The 16,863-nt window shown below is 41.6% G+C and overlaps 1 protein-coding gene across 1 annotated transcript in view; it reads left to right on the top strand.

The window, feature by feature from the left end:
- Positions 1-16,863, top strand: part of LOC132124159 (elongation of very long chain fatty acids protein 2-like) — a 165,180-nt gene that overhangs the window by 25,796 nt on the left and 122,521 nt on the right. The window contains exon 2 of the mRNA XM_059535024.1: positions 448-511. Within this exon, the coding sequence (XP_059391007.1) occupies positions 448-511 (64 nt within the window). The remainder of the gene's footprint in view (positions 1-447; positions 512-16,863) is intronic.

The following is a 16,863-nucleotide window of genomic DNA, read 5'->3' as shown; positions in this document are numbered from 1 at the left end:
ACATGTGAATAATCCCACCCACTCTAAAGCGATACTAAACTTCAGAGGAAACGCAAACTTTGTCAAGTGAGCCGTGGGAAAGCACCATGAGAGAATGCATTCAAAATCATATTTGTTTATTGGAGGGAAAAAAACTTGTGCTTAGGCATTTGGGTTAAAGAATTTGACCTAATAAAAACAAGCTTTCCATTATCAAATTTACAATGTTTTATTTGTTCAGCTGATTTTTAAAATCTGCATAGACTACATGCATAACTCATGCCAGTACACAAAATCTAGTACCATTGTACCATCATACTCGTTTCTGAGCAGGTGGCTTGTGGTTGTGTAATGTTTATTGATCTGTCTGCATTCACATGGTATCATTTTTCTTGAAGAAAGCATACTTTGTAATTTGACTCTTCAAGTAAAAAACCTCACTTTTGTTTTTCTGCTCTTGTTTTTCAGAAACATTTTGAAAAGATTGACAAACTGTTGAATTCTATAGTGGACAGCCTATTTGGGGAAAGAGGTTTGCACTTTTAATACCTTTGTATGCTGGTGTTATTAATTGTGCCATTGCAAATAATACCAAGTAATTTGGAACCATGCCATTATCTCCTTGTTGCTTTAATTCAGTGTCAGTAAACAAAAAACGGCACACTGCCACTACTGCTCTCAAAAATTAAAACTTTGTTATTGAGAGCAGTAGTGGCAGTGTGCCAATTTGTGTTTATTTACAGTAAAGGTCTCTATGTGATCGAGCACCTGCCTAAAGTTTTTGGATGTGTGCATTATACTTTCTTTGTTTGCTTAATTCCGTTTACAACACACAATCTGGTCTTAGTATGTGTAGAATCAATATGTATTATATATTCATAGAACATATTCATGTGCAACAGAAACTTAATCATGTATTGTAGATGGTTAATGCATTTTGTCAGAAGACAGAGTCAGTCTGCACCAGGTCAAAAAATAGCCATATAATTAATATAATTTCTATCAGAGGGCCATCAGCATTCTTTGAGGAACCTGCAAAGAGAAGTTATGTATAGGTCATGAACTGTCAATTCATCTGCCACAAAATAAATTACAATGAATTACGCTGCCATTTACTTAACCCATGAAAATCACTTTTATAATGTGGATATTTGAATTCCCATTCACACATCTCTTATTGTCCTACTTTTGGATGCTGTTGTCATGCCAGAAGTGATATACAGAGCAGCCTCAGGAATACAAATACTCCTTCATCCACTGTGGAACATTAACCCATCAATTGCTTGTAGGACTGCTGAGATGTTGGAGCCTATCCCAGAAAAAAAAGAAAAAGTTTTTGAGTTTCTTTGTTGGCCGGCGGCTGAATAAATGCATTGATTAATTAGCATTTCTATCTATATATTTCTGCAGCCACACAGCCATAAAAATGGTATTGGTGCATTACAAAGAAAAATCTAATTTGTCTGTCCTTTTGTTTTGCTGTGATTTGTCAGGTTGAGAATAACATATAACCCACAAAAAATAAATAAGTAAATAAAAATGAATACAATTTGGATGGCACCTGATAAAACTAATGAATTTAAATAACTTGTGATACTATTAATCTAGGAATCCACTTCCCACACGTGAGACAAATGTTCAACATTTATTTAAACCTTTGGTGCTCCTTGGTCACTTTTAATAAAATAGTTTCAGTTTCAGGCATTCAGTTTTTTCCATTGTTTTAATATTAACACATGGTTTGCCTGTGGCTGACATACATGATATCTCACTCTACCAACTCTGACACATTGGTCTCACATCTTAACTATATATTTTCAGGATGTTTTTTTTCTGAACTGTATCTGGAGACTGACAAACCTCTTTAGACTTTCTTATTATGCTCGAACATCCTAGATTATATTGCACCTCAGAATCTTATCTATTGTAAATGTAATGTTTCAGCCATTGACAATTAATGACATTCGATCACAGACAATGATGCTAATGACTTGAATGAAAAGTCATAGAAAGACTACAAGTATATAAGCTGCTGAATAATTATTCACATACACTGAACAAAATTATAAACACAACACTTTTGTTTTTGACCCCATTTTTCATGAGCCGAACTCAAAGATTTAAGACTTTTTCTATGTACACAAAAGGCCTATTTATCTTAAATATTGTTCACAAATCTGTCTAAATCTGTGATAGTGAGCACTCCTCCTTTGCCAAGACCTCACAGGTGTGGCATATCAAGATGCTGATTAGAGCATGATTACTGCACATGTGTATGGAGTGCCACTTATAAATAAAATTAAGAAATAATTTATTATATTATTATATTTATTGATTTAAGAATTCAAACATAAAAATGTATATTAATAAATCACTTTTTAATTAGACAATTTAATAGACATATTTAAAGAAGTTTATTTAATTGGTGTTTTTAAATGATGTTTAATAAAATAATCAAACAATACATTTAAAACATTTTTTTGTAGCTTTTTTCATTGCTTTTTTAAAAAATGCATTTGGCAATTGTTTTTTTCTCTCTATTTGTCAATCGCTATTCTTTGTCCTTTTGCCAAATGCTTTTCTTTATCCATTTGTCAATTGAGTTAAAAAATGCCATTGGACAGTACACACGTGGGCGCAACCAATCAACTTTTGCCTTGATTTGAAGAGTCAACCCCTCTCTCGCTTGTAAATGTAACATGCATTATCACTGGACAGTGAGAAGAGCTTTACGTCATTACAGCGGGAGTATAAAGACTGATTCAAGTGACATAAAATGTCAGGGGAATCTGAACGTGTTTGGAGTGGGATTGTGGATGATTTGTTAGCTTTAGCTGATTTCTGCTAAATAAATTATCTCAGTTTTCAGGGGCTGACGCAAAATGCAGCATTGGTAGGGATGGGCGATACTACATATTTTATTTTCGATATTGATATCAATACGATACTTCTAAACTGAACTTTTAGATTATGAAATTTATTTAATTATGAGTACAATGGGTAATAATAAATACTTACATTTATATTTGAAATGCATTTTCACATTCTATGCACCTTAATTGCAACTTATTAGGTTATATTTTTGTTTACACATGGTTAAAATATGTTTACAGTACAAGTATATAAATAAATAAAAAGACTTACTCATGTTTATGATCGCTGCTGAATAAAGTGCTTCATTCTTTTTTTCTGAGGAAATCCATTTCTCAAATCCTCAACCACATCACATCTTTTTGGGGTGAATTATGTCTTATTCCTCTCATCGCGAAGCAAACAGTAAAATAAAAAAACTTGAAGAACAGTCTCGTTGCTTTTTCTTCTGTGTGGGCGTATTCAAGCCACGCGCTTCAGTTTGAATCTGAATAGCGCGTTCAGCGTGGGGGCATGGTCTCATTAGAAGATAATGAAGAGAGACGTGAAAAACGGACATCGCGTTGTTTTCATATGGATTACTTTATCACAGAATATTTGTTTTCGGTGGCACTTGTTTAGTCTAAAAGCAGACATGTCAAGCTTTCTATAGATATATCTCCCATGTCTTTTCGTTGAATATTCACTGAGTTACAGTTTTATTTTAATGACGTGTTTGTAAATTAAGATCAGCGCATACAAAGGCTGCAGACAGCACACCTTGTTTGTTATCTTTATTTTATAAGTGCACAAAGTTTTGTTGTTATTATGTCTGTATACAAAAAAGTAGACCCTTTACAGATTGGACTGATGTATTGCTCTTATCTGTACAATTAAAACTGAAAGTGTAATTTCAGTTCTTTTGGGGGTTATCAGGAGAAAATGACTCATAACGCGTATACCCGTTAATCGACTCCGGAGGGTTAAGTTCACTTACTGCTGTTAACAATGGAGAGGTGGACTCAAGTTACGGTCTCCTCAACGTTCATTCATTTAAGCGGGTGCGCGCTGCTTACGTCACAGATCTAACACACACACACGTCTCGACTCAGCTTCTGATCTTTCATCCGCAACAAAAGAAAATATTAAACAACTTGGTTTATGCTCACAATTTAGATTAAACTGCCCACATTCCCCACCATAATAATGTAAGGGAAACAGGTCAATTTAGCTCAAAGGGAATCATTTAAGATTTTAAAGGGAATTTGAACAGAATCACTGTTTCACTGCTGATCACTGAGACACCCTGTGATTCACTGAATGAGCCGTTTAACATCAAATCTGCGCTGGATATTAATATCCAAAGTATAGTGAAAACACTATCAATTAGCACAGTAACAAGTTTGGCAGTTTAAGACATTAACTTGTAAGCACAAAACACAAGATACTTCTCTTTTCAATATGAATAAGGCTTTATTAGACAAATCTAAGACATATAAACCAATCTAACACATGAACGCACGCACTCACACATTCACACAAGTTGCAGGAAGATTGAAAGTTAGGGAAGAATGAGTTTAAGAGAACAAAAATGTGTGAAGCCCGGTTGAAGTTTATTCATTTGATTTAGTAATATTTCCTTTATATTATTTTCTAATATTTATTAATATGTATTGTATGTGTATTGGTTTCCTCATATAATATTATTGTGATGGAAAAGGAAGATTACCATTGTTAAGAGCGGGGATTGGTTAAACGATGACGGGGGCGGGAGGAGAGAAAAGACGTCATCCGGAAAGGAGAGGTGACGGCTAGAACTGGAAGAGAGAACATGTCGGAGCGCTAGCTTGTTAAAAATACCATTCTATGACGGTTGACCATAAGAGAACTGATCTAAAGTTGGTAATGTTGTTTGAACGTGAGGGGATAGCAATTTCCCCTTTGACTACATGACTGAGTGGCACGCGATTCTTAAGAAACAGCACTGGTCGCACGTGAGAGATTAGTGAGGTCACGTTTGTGGAAAACTACCGTGCATCGTTTCTCTTACCATATCCATAGAAGACATCCCAGATAGCACCCTGAGATACCAGGGATTCTCAGTGGTTCCTCTGGCAACGTTGGACGACTTGATTGATCTGCCGTCAGTTCTTTGGACCGTGATCTCTCTTGCTGAAAGTCCGTCATGAAAGCCGGCTCGAACCAACAATTGGTAAGACAGCTGTGTTTTTTTTTTGCTCATTGAGTGAAGTGGCAATCCGTTTTGTGCTTCAACGATCCCCAGCACCGCATCAGGCCTGCAACAGGGTATTTATTTTATTTGGTTTGGCAAATTTGAGCAATGACACCCGGTTGTTTTTGATTACTTTTGTGGGATGTTTATGTGAATAGTAACCGTTGTGTTGAGGCAACAAAGAGTTGGTGAACTTGAATAGTAATCAACACAATAATATTTTCCTTGGTGATATTTGGAATATTTTGTGTATTTTCTGTTCATTTTATCTGTTTTATAAATCACCAGAGTGATATATTCTCCTCCATAGAGAATATTCATACATTGTTGTATTTGTGGATTATTGAGTTTGAAGGTGGAAAGAACCTTTTATTGTAAAACTTTGAAAGTTTCACTTTTATTTTATTTCCAATTGCTATTTGAATTTTATTTGAGTAAACTACTACTAAAGATACTATTTTACTTATAAAATTTTGTGGTTATTTTAGTCCGTTAATAAGCAACCCAATATTGACATAAGGGTTTATTGAAATAAAGTTAATAATATTCAAAGGCTACTTAATCTAACAATAAACTAGCCCAGGGCCCCTCCCACTTAAATCGGGGGAGGAGGGCGCTACATAAAAATGGAGGCACCACTGGGACCTTATAGTTTATCTGATATTATTTAGCTTTATCAGTGAAAAAAAAGAAAAAAAAACTGAAAATGCAGCAGTATACAGAAGAGCTTAGGGGCTGGTGCAGGGGAGAATCATTGGATGAAGATCATGCGTTAATGGTTATTGTACCTGAAGATTTGGATGTAGCACAGATTGAAGGGACAATGCAGACAATCAAGTGTCTGGGCCGCGTACGAGTAAGAGGTAGGATGTTCAGAGATAAGCTCAAGTGTTTCCTTGTTCTCTGTGAGAGTAAAGAGAAAATTGATCCAAAACTAGTACCCCCTGAAGTCTTGCCGGTTTCTGGAGCAGAACCGTGGAAAATTGTCACCTCAAGTGGAGCTGATACCAGTTCTGAGGACTTTGCCAGAAAAGTGCACATCCTACTTCAGAATGAAGGGAGAAAAGTTGAGGATATTAAGGCCATGTTTTCATCCTCTGCGTCCGAAAACTCCTCGCCTGATGCTATTATCCGCGCTGTTGGAGATCTGTTAGAAAAGACTGGAAAGAGTTCAAGTGAAATAGGAGGTTATAGACGGTTGAGGATGTTCTCTGGAATAATACCTTCTCCTGCAAGTGAGAAACAGTTTGAGCACTGGATGGAACAAGCATGTTTGATGGTGGAAGAAAGCGAGTGTCCCATCAAAGAAAAGAAAAGGAGGATCATTGAGAGTTTAAGAGGCCCAGCATTAGAAATCGTCAAAGCTGTGCATGATTCTGACACTGATGTCACTCCAGAGGAGTACTTGGATGCCCTCGAGCGAGCATTTGGATCTGCCGAGTCAGGTGATGACTTGTATTTCGCTTTCCATTTGTTGCAGCAGCAAGCAGGAGAAAAATTGTCCGATTTTTTAAGGAGACTGGAACGTGCCCTAACCAAAGTGGTTCAGAGGGGTGGCATACTGGCTGACATCCGAGATCGAGTACGTGTTGAGCAATTGCTGAGAGGTGCTGTTGGTGCTGACATAATGTTGCTTCATTTGAGACTTCGAGAGAGAAAGACAAAACCTCCTAATTTTCTTGAGCTGTTAAGCGAAATCCGGGCTGAAGAAGAATATGAAGCTTCTCGTTCTAAATTGACCACAAGGGTACAAAAAATCAGTATCAAGTGTGGAAACGGATGGTAAGCATAAAGAGATTCAAACTCTGAAAGCTGAGATTAAAGAATTAAAGTCCCAGTTTTCTACTATGGTAACTCAGTCGCAGCCGGTGGTAGACCATAAATCCACCTCCAGTCTTAAAACAAATGCCAGTGACATTCAACAGGGAGAAATTGCTTTCCTTAAGATGCAAGTGAAGAGCCTACAATGGAAAGTCACAGGGAAAAACTGTCACCAAGATGGGGTTTTAGCTCTCACTCTGAAGGCCAAAGAAACCACTGGTAAGTCCAAGAAAGCAGTGCAATGACCTCGAAGAGTATTTTTGCTACAACTGTGGAGAGGAAGGGCATATTGCCCCACGATGTCAAAATCCTCAGGATAAGGATAAAGTAATCCAAAAATTGATTCGGTCAAACAGAAAAATGAAATTGGGGACAAAAAGAAATGCCCTCAGAAACGGAGAAGAGTAATACCTCCTGTTCAGCGAAAAAGAGTGCTGTTAGTTCACTTAGTGGAAAGCAAATTCCAGAAGGACTGATTGGACCCCCCTCTACTGTACAGCTGCGTGTAAATGGACAACCATGCTCTGCTTGATTGGACAGTGGGTCTCAAGTGACCATAATTTTTGAGAAGTGGTACAGAAAATATCTATCTGAGGTTCCAATCCATCCTGTGTCTGGGTTGGCGGTATGGGGTTTAAGTGACTCCAGTTATCCATATATAGGGTATGTAGTAGTGAACATTGAATTCCTAGAGAAAACTACGGGTGGCTCAGAAAGTCTTTCAGTTCTGGCACTGATTTGTCCTGATCCTACAAGCCCTGACCAGATTGCTGTGATCATAGGCACCAACGCCAGTCTATTCACCCGTTTGGCCCAATTATGTAAAGAGTCAACAGGGACAGTTATTGCATGTACCTTGGAAATTAAAATTGAGCCTACCTTAGAGAAGAATATTCCAACTTGTACGACCCCTATTATACCTTTTGATCTGGATGATGCGATTGGATGTGTAAAGTGGCCAGGTCCAGAACCCCTAAGTCTCTCGCCCAGAGGTGAGTGGTGTGCAAAATGTACGGTGGAAATGACAGAGCCTCCTGAGAAAACAGTACTGATGATAGATGCATCTTCTGTGACTTAGTACAAACCGTAATAGTGGCAAGTGAAGCAATGGAAAACAGTCAGTTACTAGTGCCTTTGCAAAATGAATCAATGAAAGAAGTGACCATTCAGGTAGGGACTGTCCTTGGCCATTTGTACTTAGCAGATCCGGTTAGCCCTTCTTCCGTTAGTGAAATCGTGGATGAGAGGATTGATCCAAAACTGTTCAACTTTGGGGATTCACCCATTCCAGCAGAATGGAGGGAGAGACCAACAAAAGTTGAGCAAAAGAACCAAAGTATTCTCGCTTCATGAGTGGAATGTAGGACATGCTAAGGGAGTAGAGCATAACATACGTCTCTCCGATTTAAAACCCTTTCGAGAGCGCTCCAGGCATCTAGCACCCGCAGATATAGACGATGTGAGGAAACATCTCTAAGACTTCTTAACTGTTGGTATTATTAAAGTGTAACTAAACCCCTGCTCAGAGCCTGACTCCACCCACTGATAATATTTGAAAAATGCTGAAAAGTGGGCAGATCACAGCGGAGATAGAGGGGACGAATCTAGGGCGGGGCTGAGCGATTGCGGCGTGATCCTGATACCCGCAGTGACGGATTGATTGACAGCTGCTGTCAGAGACTCTAAAATGGACTAAAAACTTTCACCTAAAGTGGAGGGTGTCGAGGTGTCTGTTCATATCAATTCGAGCCGCTGGCTCAAACTGCGGTCTTAACTCCCTCACCGCATCGCTTTTCAGCGCGAGCTGTGTGGAGAAGCCCATTTCCACCTCCATTGCGTTGGAGAAGCAACCCCGTGTAAAATGTAGTTTGCACACTCGAGCTCTAGGCGGGAACTTGCGGTCTTCCAGGGCAAGTGCATGTAACCACTGGCGCTTAATTTTAAAGTCTGCTGGTAAACTATGCAGTCCAGCAGTGCTGTCGCAACCAGCAACACACCTCCGTACCATCCTGACCACTGTACTAAATACAGATAAATCTACGCTAACTTGAAGATCTAAATAACTATATAATTGCTATGCTGAAAGATGCTACAATAGTCTATTCTGGTCGTTACCAATACTCGCAATTCCAGCTCCTGACTCACTACAGTGATTTTGATGGTTTTATACTGCCAAGGGCGTAGTAACTTGTACCAAGGGGCGTGGTGAGCTGGAAACTGCTTACGTCACCTGCCACCGCTTACGTCACTTGCCACCGCAACATCCAATAGGAAAAATCAACTGCAGTAGCCACCGTTCAACCTGAAGAGGGCAGCACTCACACGTTTTTACACCATATATTGTAGAATTAAAACACTTTATACTCAAATGTCAAAAAAGTTACTCGAATCAATGAACAGCACTAATAAAGCCCCATTCTTATAGATCAGTAACTTAACAAAGTTGGTTTAGGGTTTAGTTACTCTTTAAAGAGTCTCGCAGCCCATATGCATCACCAATCGTGATTGCAAGAAAAAAAATGGAGCAGTCCGAATGTGTATTGATTATCGAACCCTGAACGTAAGAGCTGTTCCTGACCAATACACAACACCCAGAATTGACGATGCACTGGACTGTTTAGCAGGTAGTCAGTGGTTTTCTGTTCTTGATTTACGAAGTGACTATTATCAAATAGACATGGCAGAAGCCGACAAGGAAAAAACTGCTTTTATCTGCCCATTGGGATTTTTTCAATTCGAGAGGATGCCACAAGGGGTCACTGGAGCGCCGGCAACGTTTCAGAGATGAATGGAGAGAGTTGTCGGGACATGAACCTACTCCAAGTCTTGATGTATCTAGACGATTTAATCATCTTTGGAAAAACCCTGGAGGAGCATGAGGAGAGGCTCATGAAAGTACTGGATCGTCTGGAGGAGGCTGGATTAAAGGTGTCCATTGACAAATGTCATTTTTGTCAGAACCGAGTGAAGTATGTCGGACACATAGTATCTAATGATGGGATAGCAACAGATCCTGACAAAATTGAGGCTGTGATCAGTTGGCCCCAACCATCAGATCTGAAATCTCTGCGATCCTTCCTAGGATTCTGTGGCTACTATCGTCGGTTCATTGCTAACTATTCTTCCATTGTTAGGCCATTGACTGAGCTCACTAAGGGCTATGCGCCGACACAACAAGGAAAGAAGGTAGGCAAAGAAAAGAGCATGACCTATTTCAAGGAATCAGAGCCCTTAGGAGATCGATGGGATGAATCCTGCACGTCCGCTTTTCAACCGATAATTCATTGCTTAACACATGCTCCTGTTTTAGCTTTTGCAGATCCCAGTAAGCCATATATCCTCCATGTGAATGCTAGCTTGACAGGCCTTGGGGCTGTGTTATATCAAGAGCACCTGGAAGGATTGTGGCCAGTGGCTTTCGCTAGCAGGAAATTGAGACCAGCAGAACAAAGGTACCCCATTTATCAGCTGGAATTTCTTTCATTGAAGTGGGCAGTCGTGGACAAATTCCATGATTACTTGTATGGGGCTAAGTTTCATGTCAGAACTGATAATAACCCACTCACATATGTGTTGACGTCTGCTAAGCTGAATGCAACAGGCCACAGGTGGCTAGCAGCTCTTGCTACGTATGATTTTAACATTCAGTATAGACCTGGAAAGAACAACACAGATGCTGATTTTTTGTCTAGGAGATTTGTGGATAGGGATGAAGCTAATAAGTGGAGGGACATACCTGTGTCTGGTGTAAAGTCCATATGTCAGCGAGTGAGTTCTCAGGTGTCCTTGGAAGCCAATCTCAGATATGTGGAAACAGCTAGGAGCCCCTCCAGAGTCCATACCAGAAGCTTACGCCTATCCCACCAGGTTGGAGCTTAATTCTTTACAGTTGCTGTCTCAGCCAGAGTTGGTTAAAGCTCAGAATGAAGATCCAACGGTAAGACAGGCGATAACTGCACTGAAGGAACGTAAGTGGTCAACCAAAATAACAGATCCCGAGGTGGTGGCATTGAGGCATGAAGCTGGAAAACTACTGATGAAAGATGGATTGCTTCAGCGAGTGACCAAAAAGTCTGATAGAGAATTCTTTCAATTGGTTTTGCCCACCAAGTTCCGAGAAGTAGTTCTTAAAGCCATGCATGAGGATTTAGGTCATCTGGGTGTTGTGATATGTAATACGTGTGTACGTATGTACGTGTGTGTACGTGTATACGTGAGCCAGAAGTGTATGTTATATTGAACATGCAAATCCTTAGTAAAGATGTTCTGATCCATCTCTGATTCTGTAGAGTAATACTTCATGGTGGCAGCGGTAAAACAACTATAGTATCATCCACGTGAGTGTTCGTGACCAGTAAAGCGAGGAAATTATGCCGCGAGCCCAATCTGTTTAACGTTAGATGGCTGTGTGAATACCACGGGAGTCCACTCCGTGTCGCGCTCTCTTATACACGTGTGGGATCGTAAAAGAGCATTGTCTGCGTGATAATTGCTTATCAGTCCGAGGATACAACAAAATACAAAAAAGGATGACTACTTTTAACGTGAGTACAAGATACATGTGCAAAAATGGCGGCACATCTACCAATGATGAACTGGACTGACCCCGATCTGAGTGAAGCAATGTCTTTATTTAAGCAAAAAATTAATCTGTACCTGGAAGATGAAGAAACAAGGGATGCGGAAAAACAAGCTAGAAAAATATGTAGAGGAATTGGAGATGAAGGATTAAAAAGACTAAATGCAAGTGGGCTTAGTGATGCAAATAAGAGAGAGCCTGACACCTTGTGGAATTTCTTTGAATGACAACTAAAGTTAAATGTAAACTTCAGAATCCACAGGCTTCATCTTCTGCAGTATAGACAAAAGCCAAATGAGAGCATCAATGACTTTGTGACTAAAGCCAGAACTTTAGCACTGAAATGCCAATTCACTGACGATGAGCACAATGAACGTTTAGTTGAACCTATCATTGCCAGTACTCCTTTTGATGCTTTAAGAAATGACCTATACAGCAAACCTAAAGGTCATCCAATTGCCGAAGTTCTAGCAGAAGGGCGAAAGTAAGAAGCCTTAGCAGCTGGTAATGAATAGATTCAACAACTTGGTATGTCACAGACTGAAAATGTCCATGTTGTAACAAGAGGACGAACGTGTCAAAACTGCAACACAAACCACAAGGCAAGGCAATGCCCTGCATACAATGATATATGCTATATGTGTGGTAACAGAGGGCACTGGGCAAAGTGCTGTAAAAAGAGCAGATGACAGACAGAGTTATCCAGCCAGCACAGAAGAAGCAAGTCACGGACATGCAACAGATACCAAAGCCATGCTTGCCCATGGAAAGAGCACAAACGCAAAGACAAGTCCAGCATTAGCACTGTAGAAAGCACTAAAGATGATGAGTATACATACCAACAACACTTTTACTCCATCACCATCAGTTCTAAATGCATGCATAGCATCCATGTGAAACCACCCAGAGATGAGGCATACACAAACCTTAATATTAAACCACCTCTCTTGCAGGGACATGGGTACACACATCACCTGAAAATAGATACGGGGGGCATCTGGAAACACGCTTCCATTGCGTACATTCAAGCAGATGTATGGTGCATCTCCACAAAGCATGGAACATCTAAAATCAGCATCCAACATAAAACTAACGTCATACACTGGTGATGTGATTCCCTGCTTTGGAACCATCAACATGCCATGCAAACACAAAAAGTCCAGATGGATAGATGGAAAGTTTTATGTCGTTGATGTACCTGGACCAGCCGTGGTTGGACTACCCACAAGTGAGCTCCTCAACCTTGTGACGGTAAATGTTGATGCGATGACTGAAAGAGAAAATAAGGGACATGGAGAACGACAAACAAAAGTGAGTACCTATCAACACATAAAAGGCATCAAAGAACTAAAAGAGCAATACCCAGACCAGTTTGACAAAATTGGCAGTTTCAGTGGCACAGCAAAGCTCATCCTAAAGGAAAGTGAAAATCCATTCATCGACCCACCACGCAAATGCAGTATCCCCATTAAGGACAAACTTCAAGATGAGTTGAATAGACTTGTCAACTAAGGAGTCCTGTGAAAAGTAGAAGAACACACAGATTGGTGATCTAGTCTTGCCTTCAGCACTAAAAAGATGGATCACTTCGAATCTGCTTAGATCCTCAGAAACTAAATGCAAGCCTGAAGAGGTGCCCTTACAATATTACAAGTAGAGGAACTAAACCCAAAATTTGCAAATGCAAAAGTGTTCAGCAAGCTAGACGCAAGAGCCGGATACTGGTCGATACATCTTGAAGAGGAGTCACAGATTCTAACCACGTTCCGCACTCCTTTTGGCAGATACTGCTGGAGACGCTTACCATTTGGTCTCAGTGTGTGTCCCAAGACCTTTTCCAAGCCAAAATGGACCAAATTCTTGAAGGTCTTCATCGTGTAATCAGCATAGCAGACGACGTTGCAGTTTGTGGAGTTGACGAGGAGGATCATGACAGGAATCTGACAAGCCTGATGGAAAGAGCTGTAGAAACAGGTCTGGTGTTTAACAGTGACAAGTGTATCATCAAACAGCAGAGCATATCTTTTTTGGCAACCTGTACACAGACAAAAGCATCAGACCAGATCCAGCCAAAATCCATGACATACAAAAAATGCCAACGCCACTAAACAAAGATGACCTTCATCGATTCATGGGCATGTTAAACTACCTGTCGCCCTACATACCAAAGTTTGCTGATAAAGCCCACAATCTGAGAGGATTTTTGAAAATTGACTCACCGTGGGTGTGGGACACTGATTATCAGAAATGCTTCGATGACTTAAAGGCAATAGTGACTACTGATGCTTGCTTAAAGTACTATAATCCAGCAGCCACCCTAACACTGGAGGTAGATGCGTCACAGAAAGGCATTGGTGTAGCACTGGTGCAAGACAACAGGCCCATTGCTTTCGGTTTGAAGACACTAACTGAATGTCAATCAAGATACAGCAACATTGAAAGAGAAATGCTTGCAATTGTGTATGGTATGCAGCGATATCACACATACTTGTATGGCAAATCATTCGTCGTAGTAGCTGACCACAAACCTCTCGTCACCATATGCACAAAGCCTCTTCATGCTGCTCCTCCCAGGTTACAACGCATGTTGATCAAAACACAGGGATACAACTACAGCATTGTGTATCGTCCTGGATGCCAAATGATTTTAGCTGACACTCTCAGCCGCCTGCCAAACCCTGAAAACAATGAAGACATTGAACTCGATGAACGAATTGATGGGCTGGATACCGAATTTGAAGACCCTGAGCATCATACTGTTGCAATTGTAAACTTCTCACCAAACAAACTGGAGAGTCTTAGAACGGAGACTGCAAAAGACCCCAAGCTCAGTGCGCTAAAAGAAATCATCCATCAGGGATGGCCAGACAGAATTCAAGACCTACGTAGCTATTGGCCTTTTCGAGATGAACTCGCCATAGAAGCTGGAGTTATATTTAAGGGCAGACAATCATCAAAAAAACAATACAACACAAAGGAGATGTACAAGTGGCTCTGATGCAGGTGCGAGCAACACCCATTGACCGTGATTTACCATCCCCTGCAGAATTACTCCTCGGCAGACCAATCACCACACTCCTACCAAGTCATGCAGATACAGGTAAACTGGAACACAGACAGCACCTGGAAAAAAGGATTACAACAATGAAAACACACCATGACCAATGTAGTGGTAGGGACTTACCACCATTGTTTCGTGTACAGAGTTTAAGAGTGCTAGACAAGGAGAGGAAAACATGGCACACAGGAACTATTGTGGAAAGATGCAAGGAGCCGAGAAGTTACCTGATCCAAACACCAAATGGAAACACAGGCAGCGGTACTAGGAGCCAACTCCGTGAAATGTATGTAACACACACACAGAAAATCCAGAAAAAGGTACAGTTTGCTGAAACACCCCAAAAAGATGAGGTTGAACAAAGCCACAAGAATCCAGTGGAGAGCAAAATCACACAACCTCTTGATACAAAAACAGACAATACAGGTACTGAGACAAGAACAACATGCACAAGGTCTGGACGGGTCATTATCAAGCCAGCCCAATACAAAGACTTTGTGTAAAGCTGAAGTAATAGTCAAACACTAAAAAGAATAACAAATACGGACTAAATGTGTATTTTTCACGCGTAGTCATCAAACAGATTGTTATAGTTCATTATAGTTCTAAAGTGCAACCTATTGGGAAAAAAGAGCAATATTGTTGTTGTATTGGTTATCTGAAGTGTTTACACACTTATGTTAAACAGGGGGGATGTTTTGATATGTAATACGTGTGTACGTATGTACGTGTGTGTACGTGTATACGTGAGCCGGAAGTGTATGTTATATTGAACATGTGAATCCTTATGTGGCGGGGGGGGGCGTGGTTTAGCGAAGTCTGCAGTGGGAGAGAGAATCAGGAGACGAGCGGTAAGTGAGTGGTTTGGGCAAAAACTATCAACACCTCTGTCTTGTTTCAGTAATTGGCGCGGAGAGAGTATAAAACGCCAGGAGAGACAGAAGCAGTCGAGAGAGAGATGGACTGCTGATGCGAACCGGAAACAGCCCGGAATGAGTAACCCAGAAGTGTTGGGCAATCGTGTCTGTGTTGATGTCAGAGTAAAAGTCACCATTGGTGTTTATAAAGTTTGAGTTTGAATTTGAGTTAATAAATTCGTCAGCAGTCCAGCCGACCCCTTTGTTCTCTTTCTTTCTTCTCACGAACTTACTACACTGGTGCCGAAACCCGGGAAAGGAAGAAAGACTGCCGCCGCTATGCAGAGTCCCTCCTCTACGCCATTTGCAGACGTTATTTCATCCCTCGCGGCCCTACATCAGGAGCAACACCAGGCCCTGCTGGACTTGAGAACGGATCAGGAGCGGCGATTCCACACCATCCTTCAAGCCCAGCAGAAGGAGCTGGATCGACCGGGAGGTTCGCGCCGAGGCCACGGGACTGCCCGAGTTTCCCGCTTACTTACCCCTCCACAAGATGGGACCACAAGACGACCCAGAAGTATTCCTAGAACTGTTTGAAAAAATCAGCGGAAGCGTGCGGCTGGCCCCGCGACCAATGGCCAGACCGTCTGATCCCCCTGCTCTCGGGCGAGTCCCAAGTGGCCGCACAACAGCTACCGGTGGCGAACCTCCTAGTCTTCGACAACCTAAAGAGGGCCACCAGGGGTCGGTGAACCCTTAACATCTCTCTCTCTCTCCCTCTCTCTCCTCCCCTTCTCTCTCTTAACCTGTCCCTCTCCCTAGGTCCCGTCCACCCGGCCCTCCTAGTGTCCCGCCCCGGGGGCGGGATTGACCATGGGCATTACGCGAATCTAAGGGCCCCGCCCAGGGGACAGCACTTCCGTTTCTCCGCTCTATCCGCGCCAATTCTCCAATCCACTCCCTGCCACTGGGGCGGAGGGGAGGTCTGGGCTGGCCTGTTGGCGTTTCGTGGACAGGTGTCCAGTGATGGAGGTGGGGACAATGATCCGGGTCCCGGATGTCCCACAGGCCACCCCCGGTCAGGCTGGCGAGTACCAAATACCTGTGAGTATCAAGGGGGGTACATATCCGGCCTTGGTGGATTCAGGATGTAACCAAACCTCAATCCATCAATGCCTGATTCAACCGGGGGCATTGGATACAAGCCGCATGGTTAAGGTGCGGGGATGTGGTGGAGTATCCGGTGGTCCCAATTGTTATTCAATTCCGGGGACAAAAGCATAGTGTGGAGGTTGCGGTTAGTCCCCACCTCCGGCATCCGATAATTTTGGGAACGAATTGGCCCGCGTTTACGGTTTTATTGGGGTCGTTATGTGCGGATGCCTCTTGGGGAAATAAGGCACGGAAGGAGGCTGCACGGGTGCAGGTGGGAGAAACTGAGCCAGGACCGCTGGGTTCTACTTCAGAGGAACCGAGCGAAATC

The sequence above is a fragment of the Carassius carassius genome, chromosome 42, assembly GCF_963082965.1.
Source record: "Carassius carassius chromosome 42, fCarCar2.1, whole genome shotgun sequence".
NCBI classification, from domain to species: domain Eukaryota; kingdom Metazoa; phylum Chordata; class Actinopteri; order Cypriniformes; family Cyprinidae; genus Carassius; species Carassius carassius.
Note: the sequence above shows the minus strand (reverse complement) of the source record. Positions and strands in the feature narration are given on the sequence as shown.